This window comes from Numida meleagris, linkage group LGE64, assembly GCF_002078875.1.
Source record: "Numida meleagris isolate 19003 breed g44 Domestic line linkage group LGE64, NumMel1.0, whole genome shotgun sequence".
In the NCBI taxonomy this organism is placed as follows: Eukaryota; Metazoa; Chordata; class Aves; order Galliformes; family Numididae; genus Numida; species Numida meleagris.
The window spans coordinates 79,293-100,760 of NC_034439.1; the positions used below are offsets into that span (position 1 = coordinate 79,293).

The 21,468-nt window shown below is 46.3% G+C and overlaps 1 protein-coding gene across 1 annotated transcript; it reads left to right on the forward strand.

Annotated features, from left to right (window-relative positions):
* Nucleotides 407–17,995, forward strand: LOC110390410 (deleted in malignant brain tumors 1 protein-like). Its single transcript, XM_021381722.1, has 11 exons — nt 407–635; nt 2,557–2,880; nt 4,504–4,827; nt 5,957–6,280; nt 7,560–7,883; nt 8,528–8,851; nt 10,448–10,771; nt 13,822–14,145; nt 15,693–16,016; nt 16,304–16,627; nt 17,533–17,995. Exons 1-11 carry the CDS (start codon nt 524–526, stop codon nt 17,541–17,543), a joined length of 3,039 nt encoding a protein of 1,012 aa, XP_021237397.1. The 5' UTR covers nt 407–523; the 3' UTR covers nt 17,544–17,995.

A 21,468-nucleotide genomic window follows, 5' to 3' on the forward strand; every position in this document is an offset into this window, starting at 1 on the left:
TGAATGACAACCAGTCAATGGCAGGGGGTTGGAACTGAATGGGCTTTAAGTTCCTTTCCAACCCAAGCCATTCTATGATTCTAAGTCTTCCCTGGGCACTGCTTGTTCACAAGTAAGTCCTGCAAGTAGAATGATGGTTTCAGAGAAGTGCAAGAAACAATTTGATTTTTGCTAAAAACACTGACAGAGGACAAAAGATTAGGTTCTTTCTAGCATGGTTTTTTCCTCAATATGTTGATGAATGGAAAAGCATGGGAGGAGAGAAGCAGTATAGGGAGATGCAAGGAAACAGAGGTGGCTAGTGCTCTGACAGGTGAAGAGGGAGAGGCCAATTAAGGGGAGGAGTCAGAGCAAGGAATATTTGTCATTTACCTCTTTCTTGGTCCCTACTGTATTTTCTCCTGCCCACCCAGCCAGTCACCAACTCTGAGCTCTTTATCTTTCCTCCAAGGACAACATTTCTGCTCTACGTTGCCCATCCAGCTCTGCAGGAATCAGACTGTACAAGGTCTCTGCTGCTACCATGGGACCACCAGGAAATATTTTCCCATCTAGGCATGCCCATATCAGCAGTCTGTCTGCCTTTGCTGGAACCAGAATGGAAACAGTGCTTTTCTTCCTGGTATGGCTTTGGGGTAAGTTTCCTCCTTTGCTCCTGGAGAATGGAGTTCCAAATGTGGTCTGATAAATAGTGCTCATGATGGATTGGCCCCTCTCATATTATCATTGGTATTTTTTAGTCTGGAGAAGACAAGGATCTGGAATTTGTTGCCACCTTTCAATTCTCAGAGGAGACTTATGAAATGTAGAGAGATTTTTTACAAGGACATGTAGTGGCAGGACAAAGGGTAGCAATTTTAAATTAAGAGAGAGCAGATTTGTGTTTGATATAAGGAAGAAACTCTATGCTATAAGGGTCGTGAGACACCGGAACAGGCTGCTTAGAGAAGCTGAGAGTGCTCCATTCCTGGAACTATTCAAGGCCAGGTTGGATGGGGTTTTGAGTAATGTGATCCTGTGGGAGATGTCCTTGCCCAACAGCAGGGGGTTGGAACGAAATGGTCTTTAAGGTCCTTCCAAGACAAGCCATTGTATGATAAATTTCTGGTGCAGGAAAAGGGCATGACCTTTCTGAGGCAAGAAAAGACAGCATTAGACAACATCATTTGGCTTCCAAAGCTCACCAGGAGATTTAGAGGCATTATGAATGCAAACATTCAGACACAAAACCTGAGAATAACTGAATGCAAGCATGAGGACAGAGCTTCCATTGGTAGATTTCTGTAATCCAGAATGTAATCCTGTTTTCTTTGCCTCTCTTCGACACTCATAGACAGGATTTGAGCCAGGACCTAAGAATAAATAAGCATAGCATGCCTCTCTGTCAGTGTCAGTGCTTCGTGCAGCTGCATTTATATCCTACAAACCAACACGGTCAAATCCTTAAACAAAAAGTAGTAAAATAATTGGATAAGGATTATCTGGAGACAGTAGCTTTGTTTTTTTTTTTTTTTTGACAAAGCCTGGCACAAGTTAAAGCTGCTTTACAGACTAGGATGAAGAAAGGGTGAGGTCAGAACTGTAAATGATCAAGGAAAATAATTTGGCAATTTAAAGCTTGTAAGGAAAATATCTGTCCTTCCTAGCAGAGTAGATGAGTGGACCTGGCAAGCCTTTATGTAGCAGACCTTGTCATAAACCCTATGGTGTAAGTGTATAATTCTATGTAAAGCAGCACCAATGACCAAAGATGCTGACACAATTAAAGCACCAAAATGTGTCTTTCTGCATAAGGGGGGAACTTGGGCACTCCCTGCAAGGCTTGGATCTCCCTAGTAGTCTGGAGTTTTCTTACACTCATGAAGACTGTTTAGGACAGTTCTGGCAAGTGTTTTTGACAGAAATCTTAAATATTTTTCATTTGATGTTGAAATCCTAACTTGTACTCACATAAGTGAACTAAAAGCTTCCTTCAATAACTTGCACAACGCAAGGACTGATGTAGCTTAAGAGAAGCATTCATCGTCTTGTGCATGGAGCTCCCTGCTGCACAAAGATGGTGGACAGGGATGAATCCACAGTAGCTCAGGTTACAGGGACACACTGAGACTTCCATCTCTTTAGGGACCATATCCAGAGATTTTCTTCTCATGGCAAATAATACAGCCTACAGTTTCTGTGGTGTGGAGCTGTCACATCATGTCAGGATGTGTGCGGGGACTGTTCCATAGCTGGAAAATTGTCTGAGAAGGACAAGTTACTAGGAATCCCATGATCAGGACTGTCCTGGGTGACAAGAAAAGCTAGCAGCTTCTTGTAGAGAAGCAGAGATTCATTAGACATCCTAGCGACATTTGTGCAAGATATTTGCACCACAAATTAGCCAGCAAACATTTCTTTCCACATTCCTGCTGAAAGCACCAATGATTAGCATGTCAGTAATCTATCCCGAGCCAAATCTAAAATGGTGTTATTCCTACAAGAGCAAGACATTCTCCACTATCAGCCAAAACCTGTTTTGTGTTCATTTTCTACCTTGACTTTTTTCTGGTTCAGGTGCTGCCAACTCAGCTCCCATCAGACTCGTGGATGGCCCCAATCGTTGTGCGGGGCGGCTTGAGGTGCTTTGGAAACAGCAGTGGGGAACAGTGTGTGATGATAGCTGGAATCTACCTGATGCCACAGTTGTATGCAGGCAGCTGGACTGTGGAAAAGCACTGTCTGCTCCTGGCTCAGCTCATTTTGGTCAAGGAACTGGTCCTATCTGGCTGGATGACATGAAATGCAATGGTACAGAAGTTGACCTTTCTGCATGCAGGACCAGACCTTGGGGGGAGCATAACTGCAATCATGGAGAAGATGCAAGTGTTGTGTGCACAGGTAAGTTGTGTTTCCACCACTCCCTCTAGAGTGCTGCGTAGAAAGAGGTTTTAAATCCTGTTTGCAAAATTTTATTTTTCAGTGCCACTCTAAGGATTCAGATTATATATAGATGGCTGTTTCAGAACTGACCTGAGCCATGCCAAAAGCAGCATTATCCATCTCAGTGCTTTTGGCAGTTAAATTGAGTGATGGTAGTGGTGCTGTTCTGTTCCTACTGTACTCTGCTCTGCTTCTTCTTCCATCACCATAGAGTAAATGAGGAAGGAAACTGAAACAAACTTCATCTGGATGCACAAGTTTTCCATGCATGTATTTTATGGATAAAGTAAGTCATGAGATTTGAGCATTTGTGACCTCTTTCCATTTGTATTTTGTGACAGTACTACCAGTAGACACATTTATTCTCCAAAATGGCACTGAGATGAGAAATTCAGCTGTGGGCCATTAGTCTCTGTGCCAGTTCTGACCTGGCTGTGGCAGAATGGTGTGGCTTCCCCATGGAAGGCTTGATGGTTAATTTCATAGTTAACTGGGAAATAAAGCATAATCAAGTGGCCCATGGGTTGCAGGAGATTGAGAGGTGATTTGGAGGTGGACAGGCTGCCTATTGCCCTCTTTCACGACATTGTGTCCCAAAGACTCTGTTCCATTCAGCAGTGAACAACAAATGAGGCTTCCATATGCACATTTCCCAGGTGGATTTAAAATGGGATTCAGCTCCATATTAAGACCTAGACACACCTGTGGAATTGCCAGCGCTGCTGATGCTGATGTTGCTATGTGGGCAACTGAATCAAACCAAATGAGATGCCATCAACTAACTAGAGAGCACCAGTGGAGACGACCCACTGTTTCACAGCTGCTATGATGGCATAATGACTGAAACACACCACTCACCACCTCACTGTGCTCACATCCACTGTTTGGTCTCCATAAGTTTTCAGCAATGATGAATGTCAATGGGTGCAATTTTTTTCTGCATGGAAGAATTCAGTTGTTCACCTTTGCTTCATACGCACTTCCGTGACAGATGCCATCTTGTCAGACGTACCCTCTGCACTCATAAAGCAACAAAATGTAATGCAATATTGGTGGGAAGATTCAGCTTCTACTTCCATACTACCAACATCGACCTCTGATCATAGAATCATAGAGTTGCTCAGGTTGGAAATTACCTTCAAGATCATCAAGTCCAACCGCAAAATGATGTTGTAGGTCAACATAATAAAACAGGAGGCATTATTTTCGGAGCAAATGTCATAAAATATCAGCACCCATCTCTCAAGGAGAACCCAACAAGCATGTAAGACATATGCATGTCTTGATATGTTGTCAATTGCCACACTTGGTGTAGCATCGCAGTGTGGATTGCTGTCCTGCTTCATAAAGGATTACAAAACCACTCTATTCATCTCTCTGATTGAGAAGTCTGAAGCCACAAAGAATAATCCAGAACATGTTCCTCATCAGCCTTTTCAAGTTCTGGACAGTATTAATGGAGAATTATCTTTTCCTTCATTCCCTGCAGGCTCTTTCCTTGTGCAAACCCTGATCCTGTTTGGTGGTGGTGGTGGTTGACTGATTTTTTTTTCTTGTTGTTTGTTAATTTTTTTAATGCAGGAAATAATAAAATAGTTCAACTGCGATTAGTGAATGGTACAAATCACTGCTCTGGGAGAGTGGAGGTGCTTTATGGACAGCAATGGGGAACGGTCTGTGATGATAACTGGGACCTAATTGATGCTGAAGTTGTGTGCCGTCAGCTGGGCTGTGGGACAGCCCTATCTGCTCCTCCCTCAGCTTATTTTGGAAGAGGATCTGACCCCATTTGGCTTGATGATGTTACATGTAAAGGAACCGAAGCTGCTCTGTCCAAATGCACTGCAAAACCTTGGGGAAAACATGACTGTGGGCATGGAGAAGATGCCGGTGTTGTATGCTCAGGTAACTCTCATCCTGCATGACACAAGTGAGTTTTGTGGGATCTGGAGATATGCTGGAGATGCTGTAGCGAGCTCTGTTCCCTTTGGAGCAAAGAAAACCCCAACACTGAAGAGAACCACAGTACAAACCACATTTTACCCTAAAATTTTATCACCGGCAGAAACACTGGTAGAGCAGTGCTGGTGCAGGAATTATTTATAGACTCCCACACTACATCACATGGACAGTGATGCTTTTGTAAAGAATATTTCCTCACTGTCTTCAGTGGTCCCATCATCTCGCTGTCCTATCAGTGGATTTAGTTCCTTCCTAAGTTCCCCCTAAACTGTTGCATTAAGTGAGGTGCTACCCGTGGCCCATGTTGTCTCTCCAAGTATTTTAGTATCAGGTCCACAAAGACAACCAAAAGCCCAAGGCTCCACCTTCATGATTCCCAGAGCCACCCACTGCATCCCATTTCTCCAGCTGTCTGCCCAAGCAGAGACAGCATATTCCACAACTTGTTTACCTTTAGAAATTTGCTAGTGGGTCAGTTATTACCAATATGGTGATTGCTCAGACAGCACTGGAGGGAGAAGAATCTATTTCCCACAGCCTTTCCTGTAATGATGCACTAATTAGAGTATCAACTTTGTAGCCACATGCAGAGGCTCTTCAGCTTCTCATCCCACAGTTTTTTTTGCGTATCTCCAGAGTTGAGAATCTCCTGAGAATGGGTGTCTCACACTTGTTCTTGTTAAACTCCATGAGGTTGGTGACTGCCCTCTAATTTTTCAGGATCTCTCTGTCAGTATTTCTGTGAGTCAACATCTCCTCTTAGTTTAGTACCATCTGCAGATTTGATATGCATTCGAGTCCTGCATCCAGATCATTTATGAAAGCACTGAAGAGAGCTGTCCCCAAAATGGAGCCCTTTGGGAGCCCCAGTAGTGACACTGCTGAGCATCTCATGCTGTGATGATGAAAGAAGTGCTTGTGCTGCTCCCATGTGCATTATTTTCCCGTGTCACAATCCACAGAATGAAAAACGAAAGTGAGAGTCACTATGTTCATTGATAAATGGAGAAAAGACAAGACAGATTCTGCACCAGATACTTCCCTGACTGTTTTTTTTTTTTCCTTCCTGTAGGTTTTGCAAAACCAGCCCCACTCCGATTAGTGGGTGGATCAACCCACTGCTCAGGGAGAATCGAGGTGTTCTATGGCCAGCGCTGGGGAACTGTGTGTGACGATGGCTGGGACTTGGCCGATGCAGAAGTTGTGTGCAGGCAGCTGGGCTGCGGGAAGGCCTTGTCAGCTCCCCATGGGGCTTACTTTGGACAGGGATCTGACCCCATCTGGCTTGACGATGTCAGCTGCACAGGGACTGAAGCTGCTCTCTCCAAATGCAAAGCCAGTCCCTGGGGAAGCCATAACTGTGAGCACGGAGAAGATGCTGGCGTGGTGTGTGCAGGTACCCTCAATTCAATAAGCATTAAGGAGTAACCTGTCTTGGGTCACCCTGGGGCCCAGGTCCTTCAGCACGAATTGGTCTTCCAAAGAAAGCAGCACAGAGTGCTTCAAAAAGTTGTGGCGTTATCCCTAGATAATTACAACCTTTCTTTCTTTATGTAGGTCTTTTTAATGAGATGCTTCTAGGGGCCAGTTTGCTACCACTGATAGTGGCACAGACAAAACACATCTCATTGTGAGGTGTGTTCCCATATCAGCTGCTCTTCAACCCAATAACTCGGTTATGCTTCTTATAGTGTAACAGAGCAGAGCATGTGAACTATGAGTATTACTGCATAAGTCAGCCACAGCCCCAACTGACCAAGTTCTCAAGTTCTACCGTTCTTCTTTCTCCTGATTCTCTTCCTTCAGACATTCTCAATAACGTTCCCATTAAGGATGGCTGTAGGTCTTCGAGTCCACAGCTCTGCCCAGCCACTCCTGAGCAGTTCCCATCGGTGGCTGCTTAGTTTGAGGAGGAGGAAATTATCTTTCAGACATCAGACACACAAAAAAATGCAGATATGAAATCTAAAAATGTGGACTGACTTGACATCTGTGAAGGAAATAAAAACTTCTGGTGAAATGCATCCGTCTTGTCTCACAGCTGTCCCAAGAGAGATGCTGCTGAGCATTTAAACATCTATAATATGTCACACTAATTCTGTCCTTGAATCTTACTGCTGTTCGAGTAATATTCCTCAGCACTCAATATTATTGCAGAACTTCATCCAAGCAAGGCCCCCAGCTCTGAATACTTGATGCTAACCATCAGCAGAGCTTTACAACTTCAGCATATGTTATTAGCAGCCCTCAAACAACTAGTGCCATACAGAAATTGCTGATCCCAGCTGCTAGGAGTCCCTAACACAGCCTTAATGTACACATGCCAATGCTCCTGCAGCAAAGTTACTTCACTGGTTCCTTCTACACTCAGCTCACCAACCCACATGACTCCCCCTAGTCTGTTTCACCACAAGAACAGGCTGCAGGCATAACTGTCATCTTCTGAGAAAATAAGGGTTCCAAAACAGTTGGCTGATGTTGAGGTGGGACTAGCCAATGAGAGAGGTCCCTGGAGACCACTATTCTATGGAACAGAAACTGCTGCAAGGATCTCCTGTTCTGTTATGGGAAATATGAGCAATGACCATGTCGCACCACTGCTGTCAAGACATGATCAGCACAGACCAAAATATGAAGTACAGAAAATTCATGTCTTCACTCTATCTCAATTACAGGATTTGCTGAGCTTCTTCCAGTCCAGCTGGTGAATGGTTCAAGTAACTGCTCTGGGAGAGTCGAGGTGTTTCACGAGCAGCAGTGGGGGACCGTCTGCGATGACAGCTGGGATTTAACAGATGCTCAAGTGGTCTGCAGGCAGCTGGGCTGTGGGGCAGCGATCTCAGCCCCTGGCTCTGCTCGGTTTGGACAAGGGAGTGGAAAAATTTGGTTGGATGACGTGAACTGCGCAGGATCTGAAGCTGGCCTCAGTGAGTGCGTGGCAAGGCCTTGGGGAGACCACAACTGCAACCACGGAGAGGATGCTGGAGTGGAGTGCTCAGGTACCACTACTGAATGCCCTTGTATGTGCGGTATGATGGAGCCAGTGTGTTTGTGGGAGGGTGCTGGTAGATCTGGAGTCCCCTCAGGGTAAGGAGGGTGTGTGTTCATCATGCAGTTGTAGGCTGAGGTATAAGGAGGACTGAATGTGGATGGTAAGGTTGTATTCCACACGGGCACCATGGTTCAAGATGATATCTGAGAGACGTGGGTCCTGGAGAAGGTCTGTGTTTCCCGCTTGTGTCCAGGACAGTTACGGAGCCATGCTCCGGGGAGCAGCTTGGGCTCTCACAGGGGCTAAACTGCTTTGGACTTGGATATGGAATCTTGATGGTTGGGTTTGAAAAGGCTCATGAGTTGGTCCTCAGTGATCCCAGTAGTCTGGTCCCATGCCATTTCTATGCCTTGTTGCTGGGGAAAAAACAGGGGCTCCCAGTTACAAACGCTCTTCAGATTAATGATTGATTGAAGAACTACCTATAAGGATGTGGGATCAAATTCTGAAGCTGTAGGCATTTACTACAGCTTTACACATTAAGGCATCAAGTGCCATTGGCTGCTAGACCCCATGAGGATTTTTGGGCTCGTCCACAGCACTCTGAGACATGCAATGATCCGGAATATTTTGCAATTGTATTTGGTCCAGGTGCCGCTGAAGCAGCTCCCATCCGGCTTGCGAACGGCCCGAGTCATTGTGCTGGGAGAGTGGAGGTGTTCCATGACCATCAGTGGGGAACTGTGTGCGATGACGACTGGGATAAAGCTGAGGCCAACGTTGTGTGCAGGCAGCTGGGCTGTGGGGCAGCACTATCAGCCCCGGGCTCAGCTCGCTTTGGACAAGGATCTGACCCCATCTGGCTGGATGATGTCAGTTGTGTAGGGACAGAGGCTGCCCTCTCCCAGTGCCGGTTCCAGAGCTGGGGATCCCATAACTGCAAACATGGAGAAGATGCTGGTGTGGTGTGCTCAGGTAACTCCTGCCTATGTCTCTGTGTGACAGGGAAGGACTTCTTTTTCCATGGGGGTTATTTGTGTGCCAGCATAGCTGCAAACTCCATCATGATGATGATACAGGCCTGCATTCCTGAATATGTTGTGAGCTCTCTGTCACCATATGGGATATTTCTTTGAAATTTCTCCTTCTCTAGCAACTGTGTAGTTGTTCTTGTACACAGAAGTTGTCCTTGACTTAGAAGTGGAGTGGAGTGGAGTGGAATGGAATGGAATAGAATAGAATAGGAGTATTGAGTAGGAAGGGAATCATGTCTTGGTTTCCTCTTCTCCGAACTATGTAACTTCAGCATCCCCAGCCACTTCTTGCATGCCTTCCAGATTTTTAAGAGATTTTTTGCCCTACTCTGGGGGCATGCAGTACCATAGCCTCCTTTTTATATTGTGGAGCCTAGAACTGTACACCGTATTTAAGGTGAGGCTGCAGAAACACTAAATAGAGCAGGAAAGGCACTTCTTTTGACTGGCAGTGCTCTGTGTATTGCACACCAAAACGTGGTTGCCAGGGCACACTGCTGCCTTCCACTGAGCCTGCTTTCAGCAGCATCCCCAGGTCCCTTCCTGCTGAGCTGCTCTCCAGCCACTCACCTCACAGGCTGTGAATGAATGCAGCATTGCTCCATCCCAGGTACATCACCCAGCATTTACCCTTGTTAATCTTCACTCTGCTGCCAATTTCCCAGTGTTCCAGTGGATCTAGATCCTTCTGTAAGGCCTTACATCCCTCTGGAGAGTAAATAGCACCTACCAGTTTAGTGTCCTCAGCAAACTTGCTGAGGATACTGTTAATGACTACATTGAGGTAACTGATAAAAATGCTGACTGGGACTGACCTGTAGGGTGGAGTGGTGGGGAACACTGGTGGTGACTATCAGATGTAGCGCCGATCACTGCAACCCTTTGAACTCTGCCATTGAGGCAGTTTGTCACACAGCGCAGCAGGAACCTGTTTACCTCACAGCTGGACAGTTAGTCTGGAAGGATGCTGTGAGGGATGGCAGCAAAGGCCTTACTAAAATCTGGAAAGATTATGTCTGCTGCATTCCCTTAATCCACCAAGCAGGCGACGTTATCATAGAAAGATATCAAATTACTAAGGCAAGACTTTGCCCTTCATTAACCTATGTAGGCTATGCCCAACGAAAGCTTTAAAATGCCTTTCAGTAGCACCCAGGAACAGCTTCTCCATGACCTTTCCAGGGGCTGGGGTTAGACTGTGAGATCTGTCATTTCCTGGCTCATCTCTCATCCCCTTCTTAGAGATGGGTATAACATTGCCTAGTTTCCAGTCATCGGGGAACTCCCAAGACTCCCAGACTTTTGATAAATTATACTAACTTAGACTGTATTTCATCTTACTTACCTTCTGCAGAATGGTACACAGACTGTTGTGCTCATAGTTTTGAACTGCCGAAGACATCCCAACATGAGGCAACAGAATAAATGCATCCTGGATGTCACTAGACCCTCACTGGCATTATGCACTTGGCCTTACTTTTAATCAGGCCAGCAGCAAGTCTGTAACACGTATCCCTGCTCTCGCTGTTTTCTTCAGATATACCAAGAGAAGCTCCACTCCGATTAACAAATGGGCCAAATCGCTGCAGTGGGAGAGTTGAAGTTTTTTACGGCCATCAGTGGGGAACCGTGTGTGATGACAACTGGGATATCAGCGATGCGGAAGTTGTTTGCCGGCAGCTGGGCTGTGGGAGGGCTCTATCCACTCGAACTTCGGCTTCTTTTGGAGAAGGGTCTGGCCCTATCTGGCTGGACGATGTGAACTGCACAGGAGCCGAAACTGCCCTTTCCAAATGTGAGAGCAGCCTGTGGGGAGCCCACAACTGTAAGCATGGAGAAGATGCTGGTGTCGTGTGCTCGGGTATGTCTCATTTATGCCGCTTTCTGATCGAGGCTTAACGGATGTGGAGGGATGCTTGAAATGCCACAGGGTGCCTCTCCCCGTCTTATACCTCTAAAACCACAGTACTGAACAGGGAAAGCGCTCCAGGCCAGGATGTGTGTCAATCCAGTTGTGTTCCCCTCTCCTCCCTGTTCCAAATCTCACCGTAGTATTGTGGTGCTGCAGTCCAGCACCTGCAGTGCTGACGGATTTAATTCTGGGACTCTTTGCCACGAATTTAAAGTTGGGACTCTTTCCTGTGTGAGGTACAGATAAATCTGATGGCGTTGCAGGAGTGCTGTGATTCTCCCTGTTATTGAGAACAGCACAGTCACTCGGGTTTCTCTGTTGTTTCGCACTCAAAACATCAAGACGTGCTCTGCACTTATTCTCTTTCCTCTTCAAGACAAAAACATGAAAATGTCCTGCAAAACCTCGTTATTCTGCCTGCCCTTCTCCTCTCCTTGGTAAAACCGTCTTCAGGTGACCTGTTTTCAGCCCAGGTTTTCCAGTCTTCTCTGAACCCTGTACGGATGAGGCAGTTTCCTCAAAACTGCTGCACTGCGCTTAGCCACGAGAAGGAAATCCTGACCTGACTACCATTTTCTAGAATGTACTGCACAGTCTCTTGTTTCTTCGTCGTGCACATTGCTACTTATTCTTGGCATCTACATTTGATAATAATTTATATCCCTTCTCAGCCCCTTTGTATCTCCCTCCTGATAAATGTTTTTAGGCATCTTCTTATCTCCCTCCTTCTCTGTTTGTTTGTTTTTTTCCTGGCCGTTGGGCATATTTCTTCCAATGTTTAATCAAGCTGAGGCTTTGGCAGTGCTGAATCTGTCCGAAGGTTTGGTTTGGATTTCTTGTAGATAGCACTCCCTTTTATACTTAGCCATGTCTTTCTTGGTACTGCATGACACTTAAGAATGTCACTCTCAATCCTTTATATCGCTTTGTTAATAATTGTCATTTAATTAATTCTTCTACATCCTATGTTCAATCTTCCCAGAATGGTACACTTTTGAATTGCCCTTACTGGTGATAACGTGTTTCTCTACAATTACTCATCCACATTTGGAGCATACCCTGTGGATTCGCTGTCTATGCACAGATTCCTCTCTCTGAATTCATCATTGTCCTTTTTTAGCCAGTGAAGACTAAGATAGCGCAGTCCATAGCAGGATTTGCCCCATCCTGATGATGTGCCCAAAGCAGATTAAGGAAAGTGCAGCCCAGTAGTGTCTATTTCCTTTCGATGACTACAAAGGGGATTGAGGGTCCTCAGTGGAGTTGTAAAAGGGGAGTTCCTTGCCAAAACAACTTGTTTTGTGTAATCTGAGTTCACAGAATCATAGAATGGCTTGGGTTGGAAGAAACGTCAAGGATCACCAAGTTTCAGCCACCCTGTCACAGGCAGGTTTACCAACCACTAGGTCAAGTACTTGATCAGATTGTCCAGGGCCCCATTTAATCTGGTCTTTAACACTTCCAGGGACAGCACATCGACAGCCTGTCTGGGCAACCTGGTCCAGCACCTCACCACTCTCTCAGTTAAAAACTTCCCCCTGACATCTAATCTAAATCTCCCCCCTTCCGTTTAAAGCCATTTCTCCTTATCCTATCACTATCTACCCATGTAAAATATTGTTTTCCTTTACATTTATAAATTCCCTTGAAATACTGGAAAGCCACACTGATGTCTCCCTGCAGCCTTCTCTTTTCCAGGCAGAACAAGCCCAGTTCCTTCAGCCTGTCTTCATAGGAGAGGTGCTCCAGCCCTTGGATCATCTTCATGGCCCTCCTCTGGACCTTCTCCAACAGCTCCACATCTTTCCTGTGTTGGAGGCCCCAGGCTTGGACACAGTACTCCTGCTGGGGACTCAGGAAGGCAGAGTAGAGAGAGACAATCGCCTCCCTCACCCTCCTGCCCACCCCTCTTCTGATGGAGCCCAGGATACCATTGGCCTTCCAGGCTGCAAGTGCACCCTGCTGGCTCGTGTTAAGTTTCTCATCTGCCAGGACCCTTAAGGGACCTATGTGTATAAGTGTGTACTTTGCTTCCTTGAACCTCATTATGTTCACAAGGGCCCACCTTTCAAGTTTATCAAGGTCCCTCTGAGTGGCATCCCTTCGTTCTGCCATATCAACCACACTGCTCAGCTTGGTGTCATCAGCAAACTTGCTGAGGGTGCACCCAATCCCATCACCTATGTCACTGATCAAGATGTTAATGTGTACTGGTCTCAAGACAGACCTTTGGGGGACACTGCTTGTTACCAGACTTCACCCAGACATAAAGCCATTGATCACAACACTCTGGCTGTGACCAGCCAATCAATTCTCTATCCACCCAACAGTCCACCCATCAAATTCGTATCTCTGCAATTTAGTGATAAGGATGTGGTGGAGAACCATGTCAAAAGCCTTGCAGAAGACCAAGTAGATGACATGAGTTGCCTTCCCTTTGTCCACCAATATCACCCAGACATCCTGGGATGTCTCATCCAATCTCTAATTGCAGCTACTGAAGAATGCCAGTCTCCCAAGAGCATATGTCAAGTCTACCAGACTCATTGGGATGTCTGGGATTCACTGGGCATTTCAAATGACATTAGGTACCAATGCACAGGAAAGTAAATGAGCCACTGAAAGCTGAAGTCTGGCTGAGGTGAATCATACCCCAGATCTCTCACCATGTTCCTGGCTAATGTCTTTTCCCTTGGGTAGTGGAGTTGCCTGCATTTGCTGCCTGGGCACTGCTATCTTCCTGGTAAAAGAGAGAAAAAGGCTTTAAGCACCACGTATTTGGGAGTGAGAACCAACAGGACATGTATTTTACTTAGTTTTGGGCAGTGTTATTTCTTGACCTTTGGGGCAAGTGTGGGGAAAAGCAATAGCATTGAACCTTCTTGATGCTTGTCCCTGAATGTCATACTAAACCAGCAACTGCACACAATGTTTTCTGATGTGCCTAGAAGGAATGTCTTTGCCAAAATAACTTGCTTGCACTTTCCTTTGCGTCTCAGGTGTTCCAGAACCAACCCCAATCCGCCTGGTCAATGGCTCGAATTTCTGCTCTGGGAGAGTCGAAGTGTTTCATGAGCAGCAATGGGGGACTGTCTGTGATGACAGCTGGGATTTAACAGATGCTCAAGTGGTCTGCAGGCAGCTGGGCTGTGGGGCAGCGACTGCAGCCGCTGACATTGCTCGGTTTGGAGAAGGGAGTGGAAAAATTTGGCTGGATGACGTGAACTGCGCAGGATCTGAAACTGCCCTCAGTGAGTGCGTGGCAAGGCCTTGGGGAGATCACAACTGTAACCACGGAGAGGATGCTGGAGTGGAGTGCTCAGGTACTGTTTATTCACAGAATCACAGATCTGCAGAGGTTGGAAGGGACCTCTGGAGATCCCCCTGCTGGTGGTGTTTTCCTAGAGTAGGTTGCACAGGAAAGCATCCAGGAGGGTTTTGAATATATCCAGAGAAGGAGACTCCACAGCCTCTCTGGGCAGCTTGTTCTCGGGCTCTTTCACACTCACAGTAAATAAGTTCTTACTCATGTTCAGATGGAACTTCCCGGGTTCCAGTTTTTGCCCACTTCGCCTTGTCCTGTTGCTGAGCATGACCAAAAAGGGCCTGGTTCCAACCATTGACACCTGCTCATTAGATATTTAGAAGTGTTGATAAGATTCCCCCCCTCAGCCTTCTCTTCTCCAGGACTTTCCTCATAGGTGAAATGCTCCAGGCCTTAATCACCTTTGTAGCCACGTAGACCCATGTGCTGCAGTGTTGTCAGCTGGTGATGTGCAGCAGCCTGGCTTTGATTTATGAGGGAATGGGCATTCTGTAAATCATGACTGTACAGCATAATGGCAGAGACACAGTCACTGGGGAATATTCCTGTGAAGATGATATGGGGCAAATAAACTGAGGACACAGTCTGCCTCGGTTATCCCAGACCTCTGCAGAAAAGGGGGGTGATGTGATCCACAATATTATTTTCACGTCAACAGAGCACTGAGCCACGCAGTGCTCCCTGACGTTTTCATAGAATCATAGAATGGAAGGGATCTTAAAGCCATTAAGTTCCAATCTCCCTGCCACTGGCTGATTGCCACCTGTGAGATCAGTTTTCCCAGGGCCTCATCCAGCCTTGCCTTGAACACCCCTGGCAATGGGGCATCCACAACTTCTCTGGGCAACCTACTCCAATGCCTCACCACCTTCCGAATTTCCTCCTGATATCAGGCCTAAATCTCCTCTCTTTTGGTTTAAAGACATTCCTCCTTGTCTTTTCACCTTCAGACAATGTGAAAAGTTGGTTCCTTTCCTGCTTGCAAGCTCCCTTTAAGTACTGGAAGGATGCAATGAGTACTTTGAGAGCCTTCTCTTCTCCAGGCTGAACAAACCCAACTCCCTCATCTTGTCTCCATAGGAGAGGTGCTCCAGTCCTATGAGCATCTTCATGTCATCCTGGACCCGCTCCAAAAGCTCTGCATCCTTCTTGTTCTGGGGGCCCCAGGCCTAAAGGAGTACTGCAGATGGGGACTCAGGAGGGCAGAGTAGAGGGGGACAATCTCTCCCCTCTCCCCACTGCCACCCCTCTGTTGGTGCAGACCAGGGGACTGTTGGCCTTCTGGATTGCAAGAGCACATGGCTGGCTCATGTTAAGCTTTTCACACACCACAACCCCCAAGTCCTTCTCTGCAGCACTGCTGTCAATGAGTTTTTCTCCCAGTCTATGTGCATATCTGGGATTGCCCCAACACAAGTACAACACCCTGCACTTGGCCTTGATGATCATCACTTGGTTCTTGTTGCTTGTCCAAGTTTCTGTGATTTCTTGTGTTTTGTGGGTTTGTTCTTGCGTTTCTGTGATTGCTGTCTTTTTTTGGGCCAGGTATTACAGAACCAGCTCCCATCCGGCTTGTGAACGGCCCAAATCTCTGTGCTGGGAGAGTCGAGGTGTTTCATGACCATCAGTGGGGAACCGTGTGTGATGATGGCTGGGATACAGCTGAAGCCAACGTTGTGTGCAGGCAGCTGGGCTGTGGGGCAGCACTATCAGCCCCGGGCTCAGCTCGCTTTGGACAAGGGTCTGACCCCATCTGGCTGGATGATGTCAGTTGTGTAGGGACAGAGGCTGCCCTCTCCCAGTGCCGGTTCCAGAGCTGGGGTTCTCACAACTGCAAACATGGAGAAGATGCTGGTGTGATATGCTCAGGTAACTCTTGCCTATGTCTCGGTCTCAGAAGTGTTGGGAAGAATGGAAGAATGATTTTCAGCCTCAGTAAAAGGTCTTCTCTGAGCTCAGGCTGCTCCTAATGTCTGCTGTCAGTTACTGTCAGACACTGTGGTGTATAAACTCATTCTTGTAATATACATAAGCTTATGGCTATTTATGTGTGCATTCATCCTTTTGGGCCACAGAGTGTTTATGTGCCCATTTATCATTTTATGTTGTAGGGTGTTTACGTGCACATTTATCATTTTATCTTGCTTTATGTGCAGGCACTGCAGAAACAACTCCTCTCCGGCTGGTGGATGGCCCTAGTCGTTGTGCTGGGAGAGTCGAGGTGCTTCACAGCCAGCAGTGGGGAACAGTGTGCGATGACAGCTGGGACCTGAGTGATGCTGCAGTTGTGTGCCAGCAGCTGGGCTGTGGGAAAGCCATGTCAGCCCCAGGATCCGCTTATTTTGGGCAAGGTTCTGGCCGTATCTGGCTGGATGATGTGAAATGCTCCAGCAAGGAATTAGCACTCTCTGAGTGTGCGGCAAGGCCTTGGGGAGTCCATAATTGTAACCATGGAGAAGATGCAGGCGTCGTATGCTCCGGTAACCTTCGTGTATGACCCACCCTACAAAGCATTAGTAGTTACTAAGCCTCTAATCCGGGTTTTGGCGCTGGTGGCTCTTCATCCTTTCACAGTCATAGAACCATAGAATCATTTGAGTTGGAATGGATATTTAAAGTCCATGTAGTCCAACCCCCCTGCAACAAACAGGGACATCTACAGATAGGTCAGGTTGCTCAGACTCCAGTACAACCTTCAAATGTCTCCAAGGACGGAGCATCCACCACCTCTGTGGGCAATCTGTGCCAGTGTTTCATTGCCTTCATCATAAAAACCTTTTTTCTTATCTCCAATCTAAATCTCCGCTGTTGTAGTTTGTTCAGTCCAACCTCTGTCTCGGAGAAGTGCCATGAGATGATGATGAGGGTTTGAAGTTGGAGCTTTGTGTTTTGAGGGATAATTCCCATCTCTCCACATGGCTGCTCATTCTTCCTTTTTATGCTTTTTAACTATCACTGGAATATTGCATGCTCGTATTGCCCAGAGAATCTGTGAATGCCCCATCCCTGGAGATGCTGAAGGCCAGGTTGGATGGGGCCCTGGGCAATCCGATCTGATGGGTGGCAACCCTGCCCATGGAAGAGGGCTGGAACTGGATTGGTCCCTTTCAACCCAAGCCATTCTGTGATTCTATGATTCTATGATTCCACAATCCTATTTTTCTATGATTGATTTGATGGATCTTCATAGTCTCTTCCAACTCATGCCATCCTATGATTCTTATCATCTTTAAGGTGCCTTCCAATCCAAGCCATTCTGGGATTCTACGATTTGATGATTCAGTGATTCTATAACATGATTATATACATACTACTAACTTGGAGCGGCCTTGCAGGATAAAGCAGGGTACTTTTACATGTCTGGTTTGCATGCATTTCTTTCTAGGTGGGATCTAAACATCACAGATGTTCCAGAGTCGAGAAGAGAGATGACAAGGCTGTCAAACATGTGTATGACTTTCTTTCAACCCAAACAAAAGTCATCTTTGCAGGCCCAAGATCATGAAGAACAGAAGCCAATCATGACACTCAGATCTGTCTCACTGAATTGTAAGCCCCAAGCTGATGTGCCCAAATGAGGAGCATGATGGTCCCCTTCTGCTAATGAGGAGGGACAAGCTCTTGCACAGGGCATGCCCTATGAGCACTTTCATGTCCTTCTTTCCCTCCGGATCCTTCATAGTCTACCTTTGGGCACTCTGTAATTTTATATCCTTATATCACAAAGCCCAAAATAGCACAAACACTGCTCAAGGTGAGGCTGCACCTCCAAGACTGGGGCATCCACAGCTTCTCTGGACAGCCTGATTCTGTGCCTCATCACGCTCTGAGTAAAGAATTTCCTCCTCGAATCTGACCAAAATCTCACTTCTTTTACTAAAATCCATTCCCCTTTGCCATCAACAAAAAGACCTCCTGAGGTCCCTTCTAGTCTTAAACCTTCTGTAACTCTGTAGTCCCAGACACTACAGCAAAAAGCATGGTGGGAGCTCATGGAGTCTCCTTTTCCTTGTGTAAACAAGACTTGAGGAACCAGGGCATTTGTCCAGCCCTGTGTTTTTCTTTCTATTTTTTTTTTTTTTGCAAGACGTTCACAACAAGGCTGCATTACTTTCCAATGGCACCAGCCCAGGCCATGAATTCCTCTACCTCCATTCTGTTTCCTTGTGCTCACTGCAGCTTTTATGGATCCTCTGTACCTACCAGCACTCCATGCACACCTTCTTATTCTGCTCTCAAATTCATGCCCATTCTTCAGGGACCTCCTCAAGATAAGGGCTGGTGGCTGCCATACCAACCTGGGTTTGAGGATGGTCACACCTGTCTTGTTGGTGATCTCAATTCCCATGCGCTGGCATTGGGGTGTGCTGAGGAGGATCTGCTCCCAGTCTCTGCGCTTCTTCATGGGGTCAGGATGCTGGAAGATGGAGAGGAAGGAGACTCAGAGACACTGGAAAGCCTGAGGGAGAAGTGTAATAGGGCCTGGGGGTCTTATTCATCTGTAGTGGAGACATTTGGGCAGAGACCAGCATGGAGCCAAGCCCCACTGAAGCAAGCTGTCCCATCAGGCTTTCAAAATCACAACAGATGGGACAAGCTGAGATGGGCAGCAGAAGCAAGGAGACCCAGTTTGCTGATTTCTTACTGGAGCAGTGAGAGAAGTAGATGAGACAATCCAACCCTCCATTAACTGGAGATGTCCCTAGGAGCTTGGTCCGGAGGCGGATCCTCTAAGTCCCGTATCATATCCCATAGGATGTGCTGGTGGATGGCATATCGCAGGGTATCTCAGAAGAACAAAAGGGCCTGGAGTGGGTTGGTTGGAGGAGACAAAGCTAGAAACTCCTACCCAAATGAGATGGCTTGGTCTGGAAGTGGGGTCTGAAAGCAGAGGTCAGCAGGAGAGGAAAACAACAAGCAAATAAATCAAAGTTAGATCTCTACTGGGAGATACAGGGCGACAAAGAGGAACCCTTATCTAGTGTGTCCAAATTTTGTAGAGAAGGAGAAGAAAGCTGTTGTCTCCTGGGGTGCCAGGGCTACAGCTGGAGTTTCCTGGGTCTGCCCTGCTCTGCACTGAGCACCCCATCACACCCAGGGCAGGGAGGCAGGGTGGAACAGGAGTTACAGCACCAGCTGGGAGATGCACCCTGCACTGCTTCTGGTGGGACAGAGTTAATTTCCTTCCTAGCAGCTGATGTCACTCTAGAGTGTGGATTTATGATGAAAGTAGTGAAATGAAAGCACACAGATGTTGTTGTTGCAGAGCAGTCCTTGCACAGAGCCAAGGTCCCTTCAGCTTCTGATACTGCAGGAGTTAGGGGGAACACAACCACAACGGATGACCCCAAATGGTTCAAAGAGATATTCCATACCATATGATGAGCTCAGCAATAAAGGGTGAAGAAAAGGAGGAAGGGAGGAAAATTTGGAATTATGGTGTTTGTCTTCCCCATTAACCATTATGCAGGATGGAGTCCTGGAAATGACTGAAAATCTGCCTGCTGATGAGAAGGAATGAACTAATTCCATATTGTGCTTTGCTTGCACATGCAGCTTTGGCTTTACCTGGTAACCTCTATCTCAGCTGACAAATTTTCTTGCCCATCTCTTTCCATTTCTCTTCCCCATCCTTGCCAGATAAGGCATTAGGGCAACAGACCTGTACAGGTTCTGTGGTGAAAAAGCAGGGGAACAAAGCAGCTGCAACCACTCAAGGAAGGAGGGCTGGGTTTCCAAGGGTAGTTTCTGGCTACTTTCCCTGCAAGAAGTGAATGAGGAAAGCAGTCCCTGTGTTTGCTTTCAAACAAGGAGTCATTGTTTGCACAGCTCTGATGAAGCTGCTTGAGTTACCATCTGTCAGTGGTTTACAGGCAGGTCTGGCCCGGTTCCATGACGAACAGGGCAGGGCAACACACGTCCTGGGAAAAGACAAAGGGGAAAGGGTAGGAAGATGGGCCTAAAAACAAAACAGCGGCAACGATCTGAGAAGAAACAAACTAATTTACTAAATAAGATATCGGAACACAAAATAACACACTATAATACAATATAATACAATATAATTGGAATTGAAACTAATAAAACAAATAAAATGAGAGAGAGAGTGTCCAAAAAAGGTAGGCCTTACTCTAATTCTGGCAGCGAGATGGCTAGGAAGAGAGATGCTGCCGGGACAAGCAGAAGGGGAAGAGATCAAAAAGGGGACGTCTCATGATATGTGAACAGTTTTTATCTTTCCCTCTGAATGTAAAATGGTAACAGAACAGTGAGCAGTCCTCTGGGAAATGTACTTCTTCTCTTCTGAGAACTAGGTACCCAGAACTATCCACGATCCACGGAACTGGAGCATTAACTTTTTAACTCCCAGTGCACTACATGATGTTATGATGTGGAATATTGATAACCAAAAATCATAAAACCATGACACCATCACTTGTCCTTGCAAATCTCCATTTATCACTGCCTCAATGTGAGCACTTTACCTTTTATATATATATATTTACAAACAGCCTCTTACACTCCTTTTTTTTTTTTTTTTGATCACTTAAATATTTTCCTTTTTCCTTCTCTATTCCCCTGAAAACATAGGTGCCAATTTAGCTCTTGCTAGGAGAACTCTGTTTCCCATAGTTGTCTACTGATGGGGCACAAACACACTTCAAATGGAAACCTCCCACTTGGATATCAGATAGTGCAAAAGGAAGGGGAAGGGATGGAGCCTGGCAGCCACAGCCTCTTCTATTGCACCTTTGCTGCTTGATTTCTGCTCTTGCTGCTGGAGGATATTGAAATGCATTTTCTGCATATTTGGGATGACTTCTTTTGATGCTGAGGACAGAAAGTCCATGCTCCCTGCAAGAAACATCAGGGAGAGGTGGGTGAAATGCACAACAAAACTTAACAAACGGTTAGAAAACTTTTATATATATTTCCATAAAAAATCCAAGCAAAATTAAGCACAACTGCCCAGCATGCAGGGGAGCATTTCAGCCATTCTACAAGCTCATTGCACAGCCCATCGCACAATGCTTGCAGCATTCAGCCAGAGGCCCAAGGGTAATTTCTGTTGTATGTAAGATGGGATGGATATTTGCCAAACATTGAAAAAGAAAATATGTTAGAAAACGGTTTCCATTCTTGGACCAATCGCTGCAGAGGCTGCTGGAATCACAACTCAACACCTCTGCCTAGAAGAGTTGTGTTCCCTAGCAAATGAGTTTTCCTCCCACTGTATAACACAGCCCTCAGTGTTGGAGCCAAAATACATCAAGATAGCAAGGGATAGTACTTACTAGCAGCACAACTGTTGCATTTGCTG